This window comes from Pocillopora damicornis, chromosome 10 (assembly GCF_964200805.1).
Source record: "Pocillopora damicornis chromosome 10, jaPocDami1.2, whole genome shotgun sequence".
NCBI classification, from domain to species: Eukaryota; Metazoa; Cnidaria; class Anthozoa; order Scleractinia; family Pocilloporidae; genus Pocillopora; species Pocillopora damicornis.
The window spans coordinates 15,423,837-15,446,533 of NC_142679.1; the positions used below are offsets into that span (position 1 = coordinate 15,423,837).

The following is a 22,697-nucleotide window of genomic DNA, read 5'->3' on the forward strand; positions in this document are numbered from 1 at the left end:
AGCGAGGTGAAAAGCCATTGGCTTCATCTATGCTCAATCATAAGAGAAAGGTTAATGCGTACCCTGCCTTTTCCCAGTCCAGACCTTTCAGTTATCGATGTCTAGATTCATATTAATAGGGATTAATATTAATTATAAGGAATAATATGGGGAATGAAATATAGTCGAGTTATAACTAAATATTCCGCAATACGAACATTTTAGCCGTGAGATTAATAGAACTTAATCACTCCCTGTGTTTCCGTTGTAGTTTCTGGCGTTCTCTGCCGTTTTAAGCTTGCTTTGCCATTACTGTTCTTCCTGTTTTAAGACGGATTCCGTTTACCATCTACTGACCATCGTATACCATCTGTCGTCTATCGTCTGTGTTTGAATACATGCCAACGGCACCCAGGCATATGACTAGAGCATTTAAGGGCCATGTTTTCAGTCATTGCACCTATTGCAGGATATTTATCATATAAACTACGGTGCTATACAGGGATTTCTAGCCCTGTGATAAGCCGTAACAACACACGTGAAAAATACGATTTTTTTTCACGTCTTTGATGTTGCTGCTGACACGTCACGCGCCTTCCGCACCACTCGGTTAGGTTGATGAATGAACGGCAAAGCTTTAACCACTCTATCCAAGGTCGTTTATCAGTGTTTTTTTCGGATTATGAGAGCTAAAATACTGAAAATTTCGTACTGCTTACAGTCGGTGATGTTCAAACTTACTTAGAAAGGGAAGAAAACCAAAATACGAAAAGAAAACAGAAAGTTACGTATGCAGTGGCTTTGGTAATGGCATTTCTTGAGGCTGAAAACGAAAATCGACAACTGGAAGATTTGCCACAGGCCGATTTGGCCGTTTACCTAAAAGATTTCTTATGTCGGTAAGGAACAATTCAATAAATGAGAATTTTGTACATTGAAAATTGGGCCCATTGTTTGCTTTTGTAGTGATTCAACGCATGTTTTTTATCTTGAGTGCGCCAACGTACTTTACGATTTATATTCGGGGATTGCCGATCCTTTTATTTCCATGCGTTGAAAAAGTTTTCTTTTCTTGTCATTAAAGGGCTATTGTGTTTACATGATAAATAAAATAATACATGGTTACTTGTAGACATGAAATTCCTCTTCTCGTATTCAAACCGAGATCTCACTCGTGAGCTATCGAGTTAAACACTCGAAGAGACATTCCAGATCTACGCGCGCCCATGAATTATTCTCTGAATACTGGCAGTAATTATGAACAAGTTGCGTTGAAAAATGTGCAAATCCAACTTCAAGTCAGGACTAAGATAATTAAAGAGATACAACCGTTAGAGAATGATCAAATTATATGTAATAGAAAAACCACAAATGGTTTCCTTTAAAAGTACAATTATACTTCAAACAAAATCACAAACGGACGCCTGGAAAGATTCTTTCAATAACACTTAATTACTTCCATAACATTACCGACACACGACTTTAGTATAGTTGTTAAATAACCACACAATTTGCATGCCTTTATCGGGAGCTTTAGGTCGTTTAAAGTACGTTACTCAGTCTTTCTACGACCTTTCTTTGTTTTATAATTTCTGTCTGGCATTAAGTTGAGGCTGTCTATGGCTTGATTTCGGAAAATACACTGTTTAATATTTTACCTACGCGATAGTATTTGGAGTAAAATCATTGTTTTGGAACCTATTTTAAAGTTTCTTTGACTTTCTGATGCTTTACATGTTCCACGTTGGATAATATGTTTAGTTCTTCGGCCATGTAGATTCATTGACCACGCAGTGTCTTTTTTCGAAGGATTCTATCAAGTCGTTCCACATGGAGTGATGTTTAAGTAAGTTCTTGTTACCTAAGAGCAACAAAAATAAAAAAAGCTGACGTGAAAATCAGAAAATCAGAAAGCAGACCTGTTTTTAAGTTGTTTCACTTAAGATTTCATTCATCTTTACCGGGAAGAGAGGATCCACAAAATTTGGAAAAATATAGAAATTGCAAATGATCGTCCCTATTCGATTTTTATTAATAGACTTTTTTTTTTCAATTCCAACTATATACCTGCTCTATTTTTCACTTGCTTAGAAGCTTAAGCAGTTCACATAATGAAAGAACACAATGAAACACTGCCGGTAGGTGAGTAATCAGATACATAATAATGGTAAGATATCAACACAAACATTTCGTGGAGAAAGACAAAATAGATAATGCTGTGATATTCTTTCTTTCTTACCGATAATGCAAAGCCCTTTGCGCGCTCTTGTTAGCCCTACGTTCATTAGATGCTCGTCTGCTAAAAATCCCAGATGTTCACGGACCCAATACATTGATGGCTCTGAGTCGAGATCATCATCACTCAGTGAACGCACCAGAGATAATATGACGTAATTCCATTCAGTTCCTGAAAAAGGATCGAATTTGAGACTGATCTTTTATGTATGTGGAGTGTCCATTACATTGTTTCTCTCTCATATCTAGTATCTATGAAATTATTCGTATTGGCTTAACAAAAACAATGAATAATCAAGATAAAAAAAAACACCGAAACCATCAACAAGTACGACAGAAACAGACACAAAAGCGTGTGCAGGGTTCTCATTAGGTGCCGACCGCCGTCCAAATAAAGAGCTACCCCAATTTCTGAGCCGCCCTCTCTTCATTAAATCCTGTGGGTAGGTTGTGAACGATAAGCTGTAATAAAAATTAAAACAAGTCACTGCTACAAAACTTTTCATGAAGAGATAGCTTTCCTGAAAGCCATTTTCGCATTCCACAAGAAAAACAAATGCATTTAAATATACTGGCTGGTTGAGCACTCTTCAAATCTTTACCTGGCACATAATTACTTAACCAAGCAACTGACATATTGATTTGTACATACTTCCAAAAGAATGCATAAAATAGAGGATATTTTTAAAAAAATTCGTATCCCCAAGCGGCCATGTAGTGTTCTGTTTGTTTTATAGATACTGATGAAATTCCTCCATAATTTCAAAAGAACCGGCCGCGCGCCTGAGCGAGAAGCTCTCTTGTAATTGGCAAATCATGTAAGTAACCATGGCGACACCAATATCCTCATGCTTGGAAGATAAAAATAGTATCTTCACTGCGCGCGATGAAGATATGATTTTTTAATAAAAGGAAAAATCCTGGTATTTTATCAGTATCTATATAATAAATAGCATTTCAGAGCCTCTACATATGTGACCCGTCTACTCCTAGCAGCTAGCAATCGACTCCCTGACTTTTAAAGAATCCTGCCCTATACAAAAGACTTTTTCTATGGCACATGATATAAGCATTATTCTGGATGATAAACAGATAACATTATTATACATTTAACTCATTATCTCTTTTCTGATTGGCCGAAAGCGTAAAGTGAATTTTCGAAATCAGAACCTGGGACGTCATCAAGCCGCAGATTATACAATATTCTTGTCAAGAATACTCAAGGTCACGGGTAATCATGTTATGTATATATGACCATGATGAATGATTTCTATGTGTAATCATGTCAAGTTCGCGCGCTTTGTGTTGCTTGCCGTCAGTGAAGAAGCAAGAACATGACTTTCAGATTTGCTTCGTTGACCGAGCAGTTTCCGATAACTGTTAGGGTCACATAAAACAGAAGATATAGAACGATAGACGACGATGGTAGAAGAAACAAAAGTGGCTTTACCTTGACTCTTTGCGATAGTCGTAACGCAGATATCTTTGCACTGTGATGTTTCAGCCAGCGCTTTTCTTATTCTGGCCTGCTGTTCTTTGTAAGGTGATAGAATAGCGATTTTTGACGAGGACACCCCTCTATTCTTGATAAGGCATTTCGCCACGTGCACCTGATAGAAAAGGTATATTCATAAGAGCTAACGTCGGATGTCATCAACAACTAAGAAATTCAAGTTATTCAAGGTCACTGCTTGGTTTACACGAGTTTAAGAGCAACGTTGTGATTTATAGGAATAAGGCTAACTCTAGGTACATATCTAGCTCTTTATTAGATGATTCCATGATGATATCACTCCATATTTTTCTCCGAAACATCTATGAATTGTTCTCTTTAATCCCTCATGGAGATTTTCTTATGGTCGAAATATTATAAGCTTGCCGTTTTGCGTGGATTAAAAGCCACTCCATGTTTCCCCAAGAAACACCTTTTGTGCTTAACTTGGACTTAATCTCTCTCTCGGCAGAGACTGAACTATACTTACTGCTTTTCTGACTTCTTTGACGTTGGCTTTGGACTGCTCATTGCTGAGTGCTGTCTTAATGACAGTAATCTCTTCCTCCCCAACAACATGACAAAATGCCATGGGAACGTTTGCAACAGGCCAGAAAGATTGCAGAGCGGTACCCTTTTCCTTCACTAATGAATCCGTTTCCAGCTGGTTATTATAAAAGTACTCTGAGGGAAATTTGCATATTTCTTCGTGCTGTAAATATGATACAAAGTCGTAAGTATAAAGCAGCCACATTTCAATTTGCCAATCACTGCCTTTGTTCTGAAATTTCTTAAAATTTGTTATTATATAAATTCCTTTTTAGATAGAATATGAAATTAATTTCCAATAATAATACTAATAATAGTTAAAAAGTAATACTAATGATAATGGTGATGACAATTATGGTCTTTAAAAAGTAATAATTAACAAGGACCTTTAAAGAAAAAATTCTGCAGAAAGAAAGATTGCATGACCACACAAAAATCTCTCATTGACCGTTTAGAAATCTGAGTAGGAATAATGAAAAGAAAATGGATTACAGTCGGCTTGATTTCATGGATCTGATCTTCTGGACTTTCATCACAGGGGCAGAAGGGATGCAGGAAATCTACAGAGCGTTGACTCATATGGTTATTATGACAAAAGTGGTGCTTGAGTGTAGATATCAACGGAGGAAAATTTGATGAAAAAGAATCTAAAACCAATTCACGACCGGCAACTCTGTGGAGTGCTGCTATCAGTACTCGCTGATAAAAAGTGAAAAACAATTTGAGCACAGATAAGTGTTTGAGGTACAGTGACCTTGAAGCGCCAAATTATACGAAGAGAACAATTACCGAATGGAAACTTTGGCAGCTTAAGCATTCTCTAGTGCAGATTTAGTATATAGTTAGGAAGTTACCTTTCGCATTCTCATTACATGATACAACCCCTCGTAATTTGACCTTCTCCTCTAAACCTATGTGTCTCAGGATTCATGATTACACGGAAAATCAAGCCAATCTTTGAAATATTCGCGGTACACCATAACAAAGCACTGCGGAACGTTCACGTTTGGAATAAGTAACCGTAACATGTAGAACTGAAAACACAAATGATTACAATTTACCATTCTATATTGAAGCTGTAGCATCTTGGCTTGGCCAGAAAGCCTTTCAAACATTGAAACTTGAAGGCCTAGATTTTGTGCCTTTTTGTCATGAATGACGGGCTGTAATTGTTTGTGATCACCAATCAAAACCACTTGCTGCGGTGCTAAGAACGCGATTGGCAAGAGTGACTCCAGTTCCATGCACATACCACATTCATCCACAATACACTGCTTGATATTGTCTTTGCATGATTTCATTAAACTAGACTTAACGGAAACTGCGCAGGTGCACAGGATAACCTGCACACCTGTCGACTGAAATGCCCATGTCTCGGCCTGTTCAATAAGCTGAGCGGTAAAAACGATAAAACAAACAAAATCGAATGAGTAACAATAAATACATAATTCTAGCGTACGAAAACAGCAAAATTGTTAAGTTTGAAAAACATGTTTCGATACCGTCATGTTATCTTCAGTTGCAAATGGTCATGGTACAATTTGAATCACTCAAACCTTACATAAATGTTATGTATTTACTAGGTAAGATTACACTATACAGATACGTAAACAATTGATCAAAATACAACGGCAGTACAGAAGTACAGAAGGGGAAAAGTGGTATTATAAAATATCCCAGAATAAACAAAGCAATACCAACAAAAAAGTGGAAAAAAAGTAATTAAAATGAAAATAAATAACAAAAGTAATACTAATGATAAGAAACCTACTAAAAAGAAAGAGAAAATTCTAAATGTTTTAACTGTCTGCTTAGAGTTGGATTCTCTTATTTACTATACAAGGCCATGTTTATCTTTCTTTAAAAAAAACTGAGGCAGAAGAATCCAAATCGTGAAAAATTCTGCGGAGGGTGTGTTTGGACAAGCCTAACAGTGTTTGTTACTCTGCTTTTTCTCCGATTGTAAGATTCATAGAGATTACTTCATGGAAAATGCGCGCGTACGATTTTTATTCACGAGTTGTGTAGTATCAGAAAACGAACGAGTGAGCGCAGCGAACGAGTGAGTTTTCTGATACGTATCAACGAGTGAATGAAAATCGTACAAAGCATTTTCCATGTTGTAATGTGTTTATTTCATAGGTGCTGAGATTTTTTCGTGTTGTCTTTGGTAGACAAATAGCACAAATGGGGCGATGAAAAGCGTAAAAAGTAGTTTAAAAATTTCTCAACAACAAGTTAATAAAAGTGCATGAAGTTCATAACACTTAAGCTTACCTGTGTTCATCAGATATCAACAAATGTCGTCCGAAGCTGGCCATTAAACTTCGAAGCGAAGTCGGCTCGTACTCGTTGCCATCTTTAGTGCTTACAGAGATAATAAATTCGCTAATGAATTCATTCAACTCAGCCGCTGGAATATCTTCAATTTTCCTGTCTTCGTCCTTTGTTTTCAAAAATCTTTCAAGCAATCATACATCTCTTTCAGTTTTTTGAGCGGTATTTTTGTTTTCTGTTCTAAAATGAATTCTTCAACTGAGTAAACAGAAGCGAACCTTCCCTCGGCCATTTTTCAAAGCGCGCGGGTTTTGTGCAACGGCTCTCGCATGACGTTCTCTTCAGTACGTTCATTCATTATTGGTGAAATTTCGTCGTTCGCGTTGCTGATTGGACGAACGATAATTTTTCACGGTAAAATTTTGTCGTTCGTACTCCTGATTGGCTACATTTAGAATCAGTACGAATTTTATTCACTACGATTTTTGTGGGTAAATCTCAGTACCTATGAAATAAATAATTATGCGAAGCTCTACAAAATCAAATGATTATTTATACTGACGTACAACTTAAGCTTATAAATGGACCTTAGAGCGTCCGGTGACAATAGAATTTGTAATGCTTAATGCGATTACATCAAGAAAAGATCACCATACGCGACTTTGCACCACTTCTATTTCGCAACAATATTACTTACTTCACGGTAGCTGTCTACGTGTTTATCTTCGGTCCTTAAACCTTTCTTCTTATCTTGTACAAATTTTTTTTCATATTCCTTAAGCTCATAAGCGAACGGACACGCATCTGCACGAATGACGTGGTGTAGCGCCACTTCTTTCAATTTTTCATCCAATTCTTGAGCTTCATCATCGTTGTTGGAACTTCTCAGAGGTTTAGGTTTGTTAGGAAGTGGAAACTCAGCCTGCTCCTTTAAATCGCTATAGACTCGAAGAATTTTGAGTCCACGAATTTTTAGCATAATTTCTTGATAGGAGGAAAGATGACATAGTATATAGATTTATAAATAAATGAGATGAAATAAAATAAAACGAATAAATTAAAATGAAATTAAACAAAATATCAAATATGTCAGTGACTGTTTTTTGGCGAGTTAAAAATTGCGATTTGTTGTTTTTAATTGTCCTTATTGAGTCGATTTTCTTTCATCGTCAAGGGAGCAGATATTAAGTATTCCCAAAAGTAATAAATGGGAACATGAATAATAGAGTTTCATCACAACAATATAGATACCCACGATACCACCAAAACCGAAAAAGATGGGAAGTTGCAAAAGCAGTATGCATTTTGATGCCATTTGACAGTACTTCAATCAAAATTTCATTTAATGTTTGGTATCTTTGAATTTATTCAAATTCTATCACATGACCAGAATTTAGTTCTCGGCTAACGTTTGGAATGATATCATAGACTGGATAACCCTCTTCTAAGCTTTGGAAACGGATGATGGTCTTGTGCTATGGGCAGTGAACACCTTGGTTTCATTGGTATCAACTCCGCAAAGTTTAAGGGTGTCTTTGGTCCAACTCGAAACTGTTTTTCTTGAGACATGTTTCTGTGACTTAACATAACTAATAAGGAATTTGTTTCATCATTTCATTTGTTTCGTTACTGTCTGCTTTGCAACATGTTACTTACCTGCCACCACATCAATGGACTTATTAGAGGGACCGCAGTAAATGACTTGTGATGATGGTGAAATAGTTGTCTTGTTTTGATACGCGAACCAGTAGGCTATATGAGCGCCGGTCATTGTCTTGCCAGTACCTGGAATTTAGAGGAAATTTGTCGAATGAGGGGATTCGACTCTAACAAACAGACAATCAAACACTCTAACTTGTATATGGCATTGAAGTGGATGTTGTTCAGAATTCAAATTCGACTTAGGGAGGTTGACAATATAGCACGTACCTGGAGGGCCCTGGATGAGGGAAAATGGTTTCTCAAGTGCGTCTTTCACGGCGTTGTTCTGATACTTATTCAAGGGCTCTAATCGGCATGTGGGATCCCTTTCCGAAATTGAAAAGTGAAAGAAAGGTGGCAACTCGAAATCCCCTAAAATGAGAAGACAGATTCATTTTGAATGTGTTTATTATGATCGATGCTATAATATTTGTTGATTATGAAATTAAAAGAACATCAATAACAACAAAGGAAAATTTAAAAAACGGTCTGGAAATGGATTTGTAACTCACACCGATAGTATCACGTTCAACCTAATTTTGCCCGACTGAGTGGTGAGCTTGTTCAACATGGTGAACTAGAAATTATAAGAGCTCATTCTTTACGAGATATCCTTATATCATACCGGGCTGAGAGTTTTGAGTGTATAAATGAAAACTCGTCCTCTCAAATAGCAACCAAGTTGATAAGTTGATTATCTGGTGTTATGAGATTAATCCAGATCATCTGGACGGTAAAGAATATGCTCACCTTTTGGCTTCAATCCGCTCTTCTCCTTAACTGAAGTTTTCGTAATCTCAGATAAAAAATTATTTCAATTGTAAATCGAAAACGTGGAGCTAATTAGAAGGTTAATAAAGATATGAAGTCGTACCTTTCAATATAGCGATTACATAATTCATTTGTGTATTGTAAGTACCGGCTTAGACTTTTAAATCTAGCTATCTATGTTCTTCTTACCCTGACTAGGCTCATGCCCCAAGCATATCGCCTCGACTAATTTGGGAGCATTTTTAAGCCCCCGACGTAGGACCGCAGACATTCGTCTAGTGAAAAGAAAGTCAACAAAGTCGTAAGTCGAGCACTAAAGAACCAAAACCGAAAAATGACGGAGTAGCAAGTACGAAATTCATGAATGCTTAATTTTTCTCGAGCTTCTTTAATAATTATGTCCCAAAAGTTTTCTTCAAATAGGCGATCTGCCTTTTTTTTATCAGGTAGAGTTGTCAGTAATTGCAGACGATCAAGATTAGGGCTCTTTACGATCGCCAAGTTAAGGATACGTTAGACCGCGGTTGTCCTTCGCGAGAAAAATTGTTAACGCGCAATTTGTATGGGTAACAACATGATTTTGAGCGCAATTTGGTGTTGATAAGCAAGATTGAATTTTTTAAAGACAGTGAAATTGCACGAGCCCATAGGACAAGTGCAATTTGCAGTCTTTGAAAAATTAGCAAGTGCAGTTACACCAAACTGCACGAGAAAGTATGTTGTTACTTGCCATAGTTTATATGAAAAACGCATCACTGAAAGCAGCGCACGCTGAAAGCAGCGCACGCTATTTGTAATTTGCACTCGTATTACAACTCTGCACACAAGCAATCAGACGCGCATAATTTTTTTCATGTATATTATTAGAAGCATAACCGCTAGTAACAATATAACAATGAATAGGTTATGAAATGCATTATCTGTTCCGTTTTATACTGACATAATTCTAAATCGACTGAGATGCGACATTTATAAATAGACGATGTTTCTTTAAGTGAATTAATTAGGTAACAAATCTGACTGCTCGGTTAAACTTCCGCACAATTCCAATCCTGAGGGGTTGATTTCCAAAACCGTATGGGGGTTTTTCGATATTCTTATCGGTAAAATTTAGCTGTCGAGTTTGCTAATCAAAATTTTACAGATGCGTATTACGTCGAAGACCATTGCGGGCGATCCATTTCAAAAAAAGGGAATTCCCCCACATGGTCAATTAGGTTAGTATTTTGGCAGTAAAATTTAAATGCCATCCATAAAGTTTACATAACTGACCTCATGATTCGTTCAAAGAAGGCATATTTGCCTCATAACGACGTAGGTTTTTGCCAACATTTCACGTCTTTGAGTGACCACTTGTCAAGTTATGTTAACACTCCGAGAGTCATACGTGTAGATCATAAGATGAAATGTTATAATTGGCTATTCACACTAAAAAGGGCGAAAGAATTCAATCCGATAATACGCTTTTGTAAGAATTTGCGTGCGTATTTTACAAAGCTTTTTCTCGCAAACTATAATTGCAATAGTAATGCGTAGTTTGACATGAAAAAATAAATCAGTAAAATTGGCCTGCCAAGGTCTGGTGTATCCGTAAAATATTTGTCAAGGCGTTTCGGTTACTTTGACTTTTATCACTTATCAACATAAAACACCCCACTCTTCCCTTCTTCCCTTCCTTATCCTTCAAGATTAGACGCTCATCGTATTCCAAAACTTCTTTGGCGCTGGCTGTGGCCAAATTACTCGATGACATGGTCGTTCCCTTATAATGATGATCAGGGAGGAGATTGGTTGGGAATATCAGCAATTCTGGTGATTATCACTTCTCGTGATTATCAGCTCTACAAGTCGTATGATAAAAGATCACATTCTGGACATAATTATTTGCATTGTGTAATTTACAACACCCATTTCATTACCTGTGGATAGGAGGTCGATGAATAATTGTCAAGGTACTCAGGCGTTGAATGCCTCCAATCAACAGCTCTTTGGGAAATTCCGATGCTGACTGACAGAGATTTATCCTCACTGACACTATTTTCGATTCCTCATTCAATTTAGCTTCTCCAACAATACAGTGTCCCACCCAAATACTTGACCTAGAACTACCACTCGAGTTGCTCTCTAGGGATGGGGTGCCTTTTAACTGCTTCATGGCTAGTTGTCCTTCGTTTTCAAGATCTAAATCCATCTTTATGGGGATAAAAATAATCGCCGTCAGGTTCGAACACAACAATCACATTCCATTTCATATTTCGGCAGATGTTGTGGGTACAGTGTCAGCTAAATGATTTTAATGCTTTAACTATATCGCTAATTTCATGCAAGTATATTACTTATGGCCTGCAAGCAGACCACCATTATAAGCGCCTTGGCAGGAACCTTCCTGCGCCAATTGTAGGGCTTTGAGATAAGCGAGCCAGCGAAGGGTCTGTTCATATCAGTAACCGTCTTCCAACTTGTTTTACAACTTTACTGTTTCTTGACAAAATTTTCAACAGCCTCATGGCTTTTTGTAATGCCAGTCTCAGAGATTTCTTATTCATGATAAAATTCGATCGTTTGGTCACTCGTTTGGAAGTGTCTTTGCAAAGAGTGAGATCATTTAAAGATTTTCTTTTCGCATTTTTAGATGTAAATTTTGGATTTCCCGGCTTTCCAGAACAAAAACCGCCGCTTTGACCGTTTTCATGGAACGGTCCCGTGTCAAAATCCCACTAAGCAAGAAACAGTCAGAACAGAAATCAGATTTTCTTCGACTAAATTGGCATATGGTGATCGCCGAATATTTATTAAGTGTGCTTTGGATGGTTTGTAATTGACCAATAGAGGCGTTATGCGGATTAGGTAGTTGCAGCCATTATGAAATAAATGTTTCATGGAATTCTACACGTTCCTGTTTTGTAAGGTTGACGCTTAGACATCTTTCCCTCTTTTTTTTTGTAAATAAAAAGACAAATCACTTGCAACTTTTGACCGCCATAATCGCTTTGAAAACGGTGTTGAACGAAGAAATCTACATAGCTGGACCTTGATATGTGAAACGAATCGCAAAGATATCGTTTACCGGAAAAGAGACTAGCAAGGATAGGAGGAAAGATTGTTTCTGATACAAGTATTCAAGTGATTTTGAGTTCCAGCTCACGACAAGTGCATACGCTATGCTCAGGATGTTTGAATGTTTTTCTATGATTATTGACACGTGTGAAGTAGACGATCAAGAAAGACTTTCTTTCGGTTATGTTGTATTAAATTGCTCGCTGCAAGTGTACGAAGAGCAAATTAGCCTTGAAAACCTCGAAGCACTAGGAATTGAAAGTCATCCAAAAACACTTAAATGTCGTTGTTTCTAAATAATCTTTAAAGTGAGGTTTCGTTCCACTGAAAGTTTCATATCCAATATTTTCGCTTTTATCATTGGAAACTGGTATTTCAAAACAATTTCTTTCCCTTGCTTCGCAGATGCGTTCGCTTCCCGCCGGTAAAAAAAATAATCGGCTTGGTGACAACTGGCGCAATTATTTTCCACAAAAGGTCACACCTCGGCACAGACGCTGATAGCTGAAACTGAAAGAACTAATCAAAAGGTTCAAACTGTCCCTTACAAAGCTGAGAATACCGTAAAAGTATAAATGCAAGCTACATGATATTACTTTATTGCTGAAAATAAATGACGATGTACTTACCTCTGAATTGTTCCCCTCACTTGCTACGAAGATTGATTTAGCCAAGTAAATCTTTTCCGGCACCCTGACACAAACGAAATCCCCTTCATAGATATTGATATGACGACTTTTGTAATACATGCTTTGAAGGCTGAAAAAGCCTTCTTGGTTTCCACTGCTATTTATCTTCCACCTGACATCCAAATTGTGTATGGTTAATTCATCGTTCTCGTTCACAGCCACTGTTGCAGCCTCCAAATCAAGAACGGGTTCCCAGGCTGCGATGTAATCAACTAAAGTCGAGTACTTCCCAGAGATTTGATGGCATGGTGCGGTAGTGAAACATTCCCTTGGATATTTGCGGTGCTCGACGCAAATATGGACGCTAGGGGTAATCTTGAAGAGTTGAATTTCTGGGTGGAATACCCCGTGTGTCATATGTGCAGTGAGCTGAATACTTACAGTATCAAATTTCTTTATAGATATCTGTTTCTCGTGGGTATACTCCATATTTGATCCAACCTTTCCGTCATTGTGAAGGTTCTTCTGTTCTCGGGGTCTGGTAAGCTGATCCAACTCTCTAATTAGCGAGGTGACGAGTTCAAAATTTTCTTCTTGAAGTGCTTTCAAAAGCTTTTTCCACCTTTCTCCTGGCAAGTAAAAGACTTCTCGTTCTGGTAATTCCTGAGATAAAAGGATGGAAACCTTTTCTCTTTCACGATCAAGTTTCTCCACGATGTTTCCCTCCGGAGCGATGTATAGTCTCAGCTTCCAAGTAAGTACAACTTCCTTAGAACCACCACGCTTAGCATCAAATGGTTGCAAAGTGCTCAGTTCAATTTCTCTCTGTCTTTGCGCGACCTGATCGTATTCTTGTTTTGTAATTTCCAGCCTTATTTTCCTGTGATCTTCGATTGTCGAAACGACTGCTATTATCTCGTGGCTTTTTTCCCTGAGCATTGCTGCCAGGTGGACTTGTTTACATGCCTTTTTGAAGTGTTTGGAATTCGCATTAGCGAACGTGGAACGACGACACATCTCAACAACTCCTTCCGTCAAGGGTGCTTCTGTGCGACGGTCCTCAGATATCAAATTCAAGACGAGTCTGTGTACCACTATGTCAATGTATCGTCGAATAGGTGACGTGAAGTGCGTATAGGGGTCCATTTTCCGAAAGAAGTGGCCAAGCTTCTCCTTCTCTTCATCTGGATCTCCCTCGCAGGCGTATCGAGCCTTCTGTTGAATACGCTCAAATTTCCTTTTTGCGATGGCCAACTGAGAGTGATACTTCTCACTGAAAGTCAGCTGGCAAAGCTTGACTTTGTCCAGTGTTTCAGCAGCACTAAAAAGATCAAACCAAACGGACTTTTGCACCATGAATTTTGGAAATTCTGAAATTTCCTCATCTCTTGTCATTTTCTGCAGTTCCTCATCGGAATAAACGGCGTGTGGAAACAAAGAAAACTTTATGAATTTCCCGAATTTTTTTAGCCAGCTACTTAATCTGTGCTTTTTGGGGGGAAGCTGGGTCCGCAAGGGTGTTATCATTTTATCTCGTGAATAGAGGAATTTAGCTATTTCTTTATTGGCAGCAATCATCATTTCCTCCACAAGCTCGTGTGCTTCATAATCTCCTGGCTCGTCTTTGCTTGACCAATGATCAAAGGCTGCCTCTCGAAGTCTCCATTTCCTCATTTTTTGTGCGAGGTCACTAAGCTGTCGGACCTTATCCACAGTCTCCTTTGCCAAGTTCATGGATGAGCAATCTTGACCATTAATAACTTGTTGAGCTTGAGAGTAAGTGAGCTGACAAGTAGACTTGACAATTGTTTCTTTTATGTAAGAGTTTTCCACGTGACTCTCATCCTCTGACATGTTAAGAAAAATTGACAAACACAAACGGCTTTTATTATGAAGAAGGCTGCAATGGTTTTCACTCAACCCTCGTGGTAACATCGGAACATTTTCAGGGCCATGTACGGGGTAGTAGGAAGAGCAACGAGACAACGCCTCTTTATCCAAAGGGGTGTCAGGCTTCACAAAGTAACTCACGTCAGCGATGTGAACTCCGACACGATATAGTCCTGAGTCGTGAAGCTTTTCTACGGAAAGTGCATCATCTAGATCTTTGGAATTCTCAGGATCAATTGTAAACGCTCCATCAATTTTCAAACGTCTCCTTTCCTCTTCAACTGGGATTAACCAAGATGGTGGAAACTTGCTTTTCACTTGTTCGTCACACTCTCCGCTGAACAACTCGCTAATGCAATGCTCTGCAAACAGAATTTCCATGCTGTTCTTCAAGGTTGGCTGCTGCGGCAGTCTTCGGATTATTGTGCCCGATGGATAATCAGGACTTGCTTCCCATTTCAAAAATTGAACGAGAAACATGCACTCTTCTCCTAATAAATCTTTACTTTCCACTCCATCTTCACCTCTTGCTGAACTTCGTATGAAAATTTTCGGTACGGACTTATTGATTGGAATCATTACTTTTTTGTTCTCGGGATCGATCCTGCACACAAACTGTCGTTCTTTATGACTGATTATGGGGTGCATCACACCTATAGTCAAGAGGTTATAGGTATAATTAGCAACAATTCGCATCAGTAAGTTGAAATTTCTACTGACAAACAAGCTCTTCAGAGGTTTTGAGCAAGGCTGCAAGATCTTCCTGTAAAGGGTCATTTGAGCGGCAAACATTTGAAGGTAGAAAACCCGCCCCCAAGAACCTTCCTGTTATTCATTAGAATGGGGATTGATCCCTACATTACACAGCACATACATCTTGAGTTCTTAATCTTTTAGCAACATGCTACACCATCTGGCACAAATAAGACTTACTTACAAATAAGACTTACCTACAAATTTTCCTCGGGAACTGGAAAGATCATCACTTGAAGTAGACCGCTTATTTAGTACTTTAACGACAACTTGGTCCATGTCGAACGCTCCTCTGACTCGTCCACTGATTTTGATATCTGGGGTAATAGTGTCTGATACAACAGCAAATGACAGGTGACCTGCCTTGGAATCGAGTTGAAGTATGGCACGACGATACGTGGAAGGTTGTTCCCGTATCAATGTCCGCAGATGTCCCAAGTCAGGAAATTCATCTCGCGTGACGGATTTTTTCAGCCTTTTTCGTTGATCATACGGCTCTATTTCAAAGCCAACATATCTGGGGTGAATCTTCCGATATTTTTTTTTATATTTCCCTTTACGACTTTCATGTGAAGGTTCTTTGACTTGGGACTTACTTTGGGTTACTGATGAAGCTTCCTGGGGTGAGGGATATTCTCCTCTTTGTGAAAAGGGCTGACGTTTCCTTGCTTTGGTTTCCTCAATCCACTGCAAGAATTCCTCGATAATCTTATCTCCATTTCCGAAACGCTCCCTGAAAAATTTCTTTAATAGTTCCAAAGTGCCCTGATCGATTTTGTTTTCTCCTCTGCCCGAATCGTCTGCACCTTGGTTATCGCGATGCAACGAAAATACGTCTTGGTTTTCAAAGAAGCCACCATGTTGAACATTTTCATAAGATAAAACTTTCTCTTCTTTCTTTTGTCCTTCTTCTGGCCAAACTACCCCTGTATTTAAATGATTTTCCATGCCATCTCTTTCATTTCCTGATCCGTTCTCTGTTGCTGGATCATCGAACCGATCCTTTACTGTTTCTTCGCCGTTGCACTTTTCTTTAGCCCCTGACACTTCTCGTTGTCTATATTCCTCATACACCTAAGTTTGGTAAAAACAGAATTGAGAGACCGCATTAACCAAAATCTAAACGAACACTCAAGCAGACAAAAACCCATAATAAAACAGGAACTTCTACTAGATTTTTAAGCAAATAACGTCTCAATTTACTGCGGTAGCAGATTTACATATTTGATATATTTTATATTATATATACACCCGTTCTCGAAACGAAATTTGATCGTAGTGTAGTCTCTCACTCGAAAACAGCGCGTACGCCTTGTTTTATAGACAGCGGCGAAGTTGTTCGAAGATACCTCAGACGTAGGGTACGGCTGCAGTGGATCTGAACTCGGTGGGGGGTTCAATGCTGGCGGTGGATGTCTTTTTTTATGTTACCTTCCGCGCGAAAGAGGAAGGATAACCATTAGAAATAACGGAGGGTTTTATTACGAGACGTTTGGCATCCCCTTAAATGCAATCGATAATACCGAGCTTCACTGATTGCAGGTGGGGAGAATCATACGTGAGGTATTGGCCACTGTGTGTCGGCCTCCTGTTTACGCTGGTGATTGGGCGTCCATCAGGTTCTTTTGTAACTGTGGTGTGAGGAAGGCGAGTTTTTTGTTGTTCTCCGTCTCCATGGTGAAGCGAGTGGAAGGATGTTGGTTGTTTAAATGCTTTAAGAAGCTTTCTACGCTGTCACGGGCCAATATGATAAAGATGTCATCTTGATGATGTTACTGCTCATTCTTCAAAACCCTCCACAGAGGATATTATCAAAAGTCTCGCCGGACGACGCTAGCAGGATACTAGAACAGTTTAAGAAGAACAGACGAGTCTTCACCAAAGAAAGACAGCAGCAAAAGTTCGAGATACTTCTGCAGGAGAAACAGGCGGTTGTCTCATCAACAAACACACCGCATGTTGACAAAGCTAACTGACATGTTAATCCATATTCTAGGTCCCTTAGCGACTCCGAGACTGCCCTACTGAAGAAAGGACTAGACTTCGCCGTAATTCCTAACAGCATACCTGCTGCAGAGATTATTGTCAAGATTGAATCAGTGATCATACTACTCGACCCGAACAAGCGGACACTATCAAAAGGACTGTTAACGGAATCCTTTAAACAGCAAAACCACCAGAGCCTAACATCACGAAGCAGGACGCCCTGAAACTTGGCTGTTTACCCACTTTCTCCACTTTGCATCTACTATCTGTGGCCCTTACTTGAATCCTTTGCCACTGATGGTAGATACAAAGTGGGCTCATGATCAATTAAGCAGACCTGAAAGTGAATGATAATAATGACAATGACGCTGGTAATAATAGTAATAGTGAATATAATAATGACACTGACATTATTGGCTAGTCAGTTATCTTTTTCAAACGACTCATTTTCATTGCTTGTTACTTTCGCACCTCAGTCTCGACTAATGACCCTGCTTTCTTCAAAGAGCCGGATTCCTTCTTCCGTTCAATTTTACCATCCTTGTCGTTGGATGCTGCGATCAATTTCCGTTGTTTAGGTATTGCACCTGATGCAACATCCGCTGCGGAGATCGAGCACATAAACATATTCAGCTTTGAAGCACATTGTCTGAGACTGTCGTGTCATGCAACTCGCGACGATACATGTCCAATTAATTGTAAGTCTAATACTGGTGAATACTTTAAATTAGACAGATTACTAATTCAGCCGAGTAGTTTTTAGTTTTGAAAGGATATCAAATTGTAAGATATCTGGAGTGTTTGCATTGAAATGAGTTTTCTAATGATCATCAATTACGGGAAATAGTTATAGATATATAGTTCTCGATAGTTTTTACATTTATGGTACAACCTATGGCAGATAAATAATATTTAAGAGGAAAAAATTTAATAACAAAATTGAGCCTACCAGCCTGTTTATCGTTTTTCTCCGTCTTGGAGCATGTCGCTTCCATGGCTTGAGTGTAACAGAAAAATAGCGATTAAAAATCAGTATTTCAAAGAAATCCAATAAGATTATCAATAATTGTACACATCTTGTAAATGAGTAGTGTGAAAGTAACGAAGGGAAGAAAAACTAAAAAGAAATCAGAATTATGCCTTTACTCCCAAAAACCAGTATACATATTTATATACCGTTCTCTGCACACTTCTTAAAGTAATGACAAGGAGAATTTGCTTAATAATCAAGGGCCTCCTTACTAAGTGATGATTTCCTTTATTCTTGCCACCTTAATGTTTGATTCAGGGATGAGATTCTCACGAGAAATTAGATGCTAGTCACTCTTAATGATTGAAGGGTTCAACGTAAATTGAGCATATTGCACTTTAAAATGGATACGGCAAAGCGATTACTTCTCCCTGCCCCATTCGAGCCAAAATCAACAGAAATTGATCATGTTAAGAAGGTAACACAATTATCGATATGTTTTTTCTCACAAATTCTCGTTCCGATTTAGGCTCGATAACTTATGCAACTCGCTAGAGCACTGCACAGATATTCAATCCTCTTCAAAACTATCTCGCTTTGACAACTGTGGTTATCTGTTACTCAGTTCAGTAACAAAGAAAAACCAAAGTGCAGCCGTAAAAAATTTTGAATAGTGTTAAATCTTTGTGCCTGAACCAAAAATTTGCATTACTAATACCTGATACTACATCGTAAGTGGGAAGTACCCGTTGTCTAACTAACTTCTCATTATCCTGCAATGAAAAATTCATCGAAAGTAAGTTGGAAATTGGTCCCCATACCCTTTGCTTAACAAATAGAGAAGCCGTTACTAATTTTTTTTTGTAAAGTACGCAGGAAATGGCTCGAGCACGAATGGATGACAACGCCATAAAACTCGGCTGCTGTGACTGATGTCCCCTTCCACTCAACGGATCAGAGAGGGTATCAGAGCCAGTTCTTAGTTGTTCAATCGAGCGGCGGCTGCTGTAATTTTTGAGTCTTGCTTCACAACGATGACCGGAGATCGCTGTGATGAGCTAGCCTTGATGGACCTTAGCATGATCGCAGTCGCTCTGAATTCGTCATGATTAGTATGGATTTCAACAGCTACAGTTTTGCTATATTTTTAATTATTCCTGCTTTGTTCAGTTTTTTTTTTAACACGAAACTATACATACAATACGAGTGTTAGCTGTGTTTGATTGTTATTACCGTACGTAAGCTTGCAATCTAACTGAGCCCGAAAACCTTCAAACCTCGGACTGTCCATTTCGTTTTCTCTTTGAGGATTCTCGTCTCTGTTCGAACCTTTTTTTAGTTCTTCTGTTGCTAAGTGTCGGCTCGCTCGTTCCGAAATTTCACATTCAATTAAGGAAAAAAGCTAGAGGGAAGTCCCGGAAAAGGTCGGACATGGTACAATTTGGCAGAGGGCATGACAGCTTTAGCTCAGCTCTCTGTGCTCTGTACTCTGATAAAGCATGCTCGTTCAACCAATGACAACGCGTTGCATGCGAACTTTATCATAGAAAAAGATAAGTTCAGGGCAAGGATGAAACAAAAGGAAATAAGACATGTACATAACCAGGCAATCATCAATTATAACCTGTAATGATGGTGAATATGTTTCCCCAACTCACCTCCTCTTTCTTCTGTTCTTTTTCCCGATCTTTCTCCATTCTAAGTTTTTGTTCCTCAACCATTTTCTCCACTTCCTATGGAAAATAATTTAATTGATCTATCAATAAATCTGCAAGTAACTCTGTCAACCATTACTCTTAATTATTTTCTTTTAGCACCGTACATGCTTGAGAAAACTCTAGTAATTTGGATACATTTTTCATCTGAAAAGATGAGCACGTACCGTACACGGAGGTCTTACGCTCCATAGGAACAAAGATTGTGGTGTGGATCTAGAGAAGAACTACTTACTTTCATTCGCCGGTATTCCTCACTTTTTTTCTGCTTATTGCTCTTAACCTGCATAACAAAGGAATATGTCATTTATGAGACGTCCCCAATGAGCTAGAGCCCTCATTTGATAATGGGGGCTCCTCTTCTAAGGTACTTCTTAGATCTCGAAATTGTATGGGGCTGCATGAAACGTACCGATTTCTTTTCAGAAATATCCGGCTCAGGTGCTGACACTTTCATTTTCTGAAAAGACAATATAGCTAAAAGTGAGATGACATGACTGATCATTATTCGACCTATGCATGGTCACTAGGTGAAAACTAGCCACTCTTTTACTTTGTCGAGGAAGAGTTTTATTCATATATTTTTTGAGATTCACAGTCAATGATCTGTGGAGTATTATTTATCTAAATTTTGATATTTAGTATTAAGGTAAAGTGTTCGAAAAAACGGTAATTTTCTTTCTGCAGATAGAAAGGAAGCAGGAACAAATTGGCTACATAGAAGGAGGGTTTTACTGCGTAATTACTCACGACTGCAGACTTCTTCTTGACCTTGACCTTTCTTTTTCCACTCTGTTTCTGAGTTATTGTATCCATAGGGCCTGTTGTATAATCATCAATGGTGTTGTTTTCTAAGACTAACACAATAATAAATGTTTTAGCAAACGCAGTTCCAAGGGGATTGATGTCTGTTTGTGAAACTACTCAAAGGTTGGGGGATTTATGTCGGTTGTGAAACTACTATAGGAAATCCTGGCGTATGTTTGGTAGAATTCTCATTTCATTTTTACTCTGCAAAGACCAACAATTCCAAAACTCTAAATCTGTGAAGCTAAATTCTTCATTTATAAAACACGTAGATGATATTATAACTTTCTTCACGGTTTTCCTGTCATCGAATATAATCCCAAGCCTAATAGACACATGTCAGGATCTTCATCGACATATGTAAAATTTTGAAAACATGAATATAGCAGTGAAGGATTGCAAAAAGATAGCATAAGGAGAAAAACATCTCCAATATACCGGTAAAGTCGCATACCTTCACTGCAGTTTCGCTTTATTTCGAAGTTATCATTCTTGTTGATATGTAAAAAGAAGAAGAATAAACATAAAAAAAAACAAACAAACAAACAAACAAAAAAAAATGTTTGAAAATTTGAGGCACGGTACCTTAGAGTACTAGTTCAGCTGTATGGGATATCGGTCTTTTCAGTCAGAAAAAACGTGCTTGAGTCAAACATATTTAATCCAATAAGAATTTTTATCTCCAGATCCCACTTAATCCAGATTACTATCGATTAGAAAAAATAATTTATTTCCTCTAGAAAGAGAGCACATGGTCGAGTGTACATGCTTAAATTTCATTTTTCATAATTTTTAATGAAGTAAATTTGATAATTATCCAACATATTGGTCTATGTAATATTCGTTGAGAAACAACGGATAACGATTGCTAACGGTCGTTGAGATATTATGCATATCAATCTGAGAAAAGACCGTATTTTACAGATATTGTAAAGCTGACTTCACCAAGCTTTTCCCAAATCCGTTTAAACTCTTATGAAGTAGAGGTAATAGTAAGGACTCTCCCAAGGCAGTGTCCGGAACCGTTGCTTAAGTGAAGGTCAAAACAGACAAAAAGCTAAGTCTTACTAATGCCGCTTCTACTTGTCCTTCATCGTTCTGGTTCCTGTACATGATTGATAATGGTGATAACAATGAACAAATAATCGAAACAGAACACAAATGTAAAGATAGGCAAATAGGCGGATACCAACTGACTGATTATAAATGGGGACATGCAGTACAAACAGACTGGCCGACTGTTTGACTGATTGAACGAATGATTGATTGACTAAATGGATAGACGATTAAATGAATGGATGGATGAAAACAGTGTAAACAAGAATTAATGGCTATTACAAGAATAAATAATTAAATAAAAGAGTGAATAAATGAATGAATGAATGAATGAATGGGTGAATGAGTAAAGATACTGTTGAATAGACGGATGGATTGGTAAATATAGATGGAAAGTAAAGCAACTTTGCTTAGCCAAAAAGTACACCGAATTGCGCTTCAATTTGTTGTTCCCAAATGTTGCAAATTATTACGACTAAGACTTTAAGGGGTGTACAGATTTCTATCTGCACAATAAATGTGAAAGTCACCGAACATTTCACTTTCAGATTCTGTTACAAACTAGAAAAATTCAGGTAAACGTGTTAAATTCGACCTGCCAAACTATTTCAGTTTGGAAACTATTGCAGATTGAGAACTTTAATGGCTAGGAACTTTGAAGGTTTGACATTTCTGACCGCTTTAGTCTTGTTCAGCCAATAATATCATTAGAACCATTCTAACAAGGATTCTGATTGGCTTATTTTAGCGTGCTTTATGAGAGTATAGAGCATGCTAGTGACACTGTTGCTAGCTTTGGAGATGAAGTCTGTCTCAAGAAGTAGGTAGAA

General features: G+C 38.2%; 1 protein-coding gene across 2 annotated transcripts; it reads right to left on the reverse strand.

The window, feature by feature from the left end:
• Nucleotides 1-1,310: 1,310 nt before the first annotated feature.
• Nucleotides 1,311-21,939, reverse strand: LOC113673780 (3'-5' exoribonuclease HELZ2-like). 2 transcript variants are annotated; one of them, XM_089184512.1, is made up of 21 exons: nt 21,880-21,939; nt 21,266-21,302; nt 20,755-20,861; nt 20,417-20,464; nt 20,240-20,287; nt 19,948-20,022; nt 19,008-19,062; nt 18,269-18,316; nt 17,791-17,921; nt 15,531-16,407; nt 12,691-15,233; nt 10,924-11,195; nt 9,194-9,279; nt 8,462-8,605; nt 8,189-8,317; nt 7,230-7,516; nt 5,317-5,646; nt 4,197-4,418; nt 3,665-3,824; nt 2,219-2,386; nt 1,311-1,840 (listed from the first exon to the last, which is right to left on the reverse strand). In XM_089184512.1, the coding sequence occupies exons 1-21, from the start codon at nt 21,922-21,924 to the stop codon at nt 1,737-1,739; spliced, it is 5,916 nt and encodes a 1,971-aa protein (XP_089040638.1). In that variant the 5' UTR covers nt 21,925-21,939; the 3' UTR covers nt 1,311-1,736. The 2 variants fall into 2 exon arrangements, with proteins under 2 accessions (XP_089040638.1, XP_089040639.1); XM_089184513.1 differs by lacking the exons at nt 19,008-19,062; nt 20,240-20,287; nt 20,417-20,464; ... (1 more) ...; nt 21,266-21,302; nt 21,880-21,939 and having other exon boundaries at nt 19,948-20,001.
• Nucleotides 21,940-22,697: the final 758 nt, after the last annotated feature.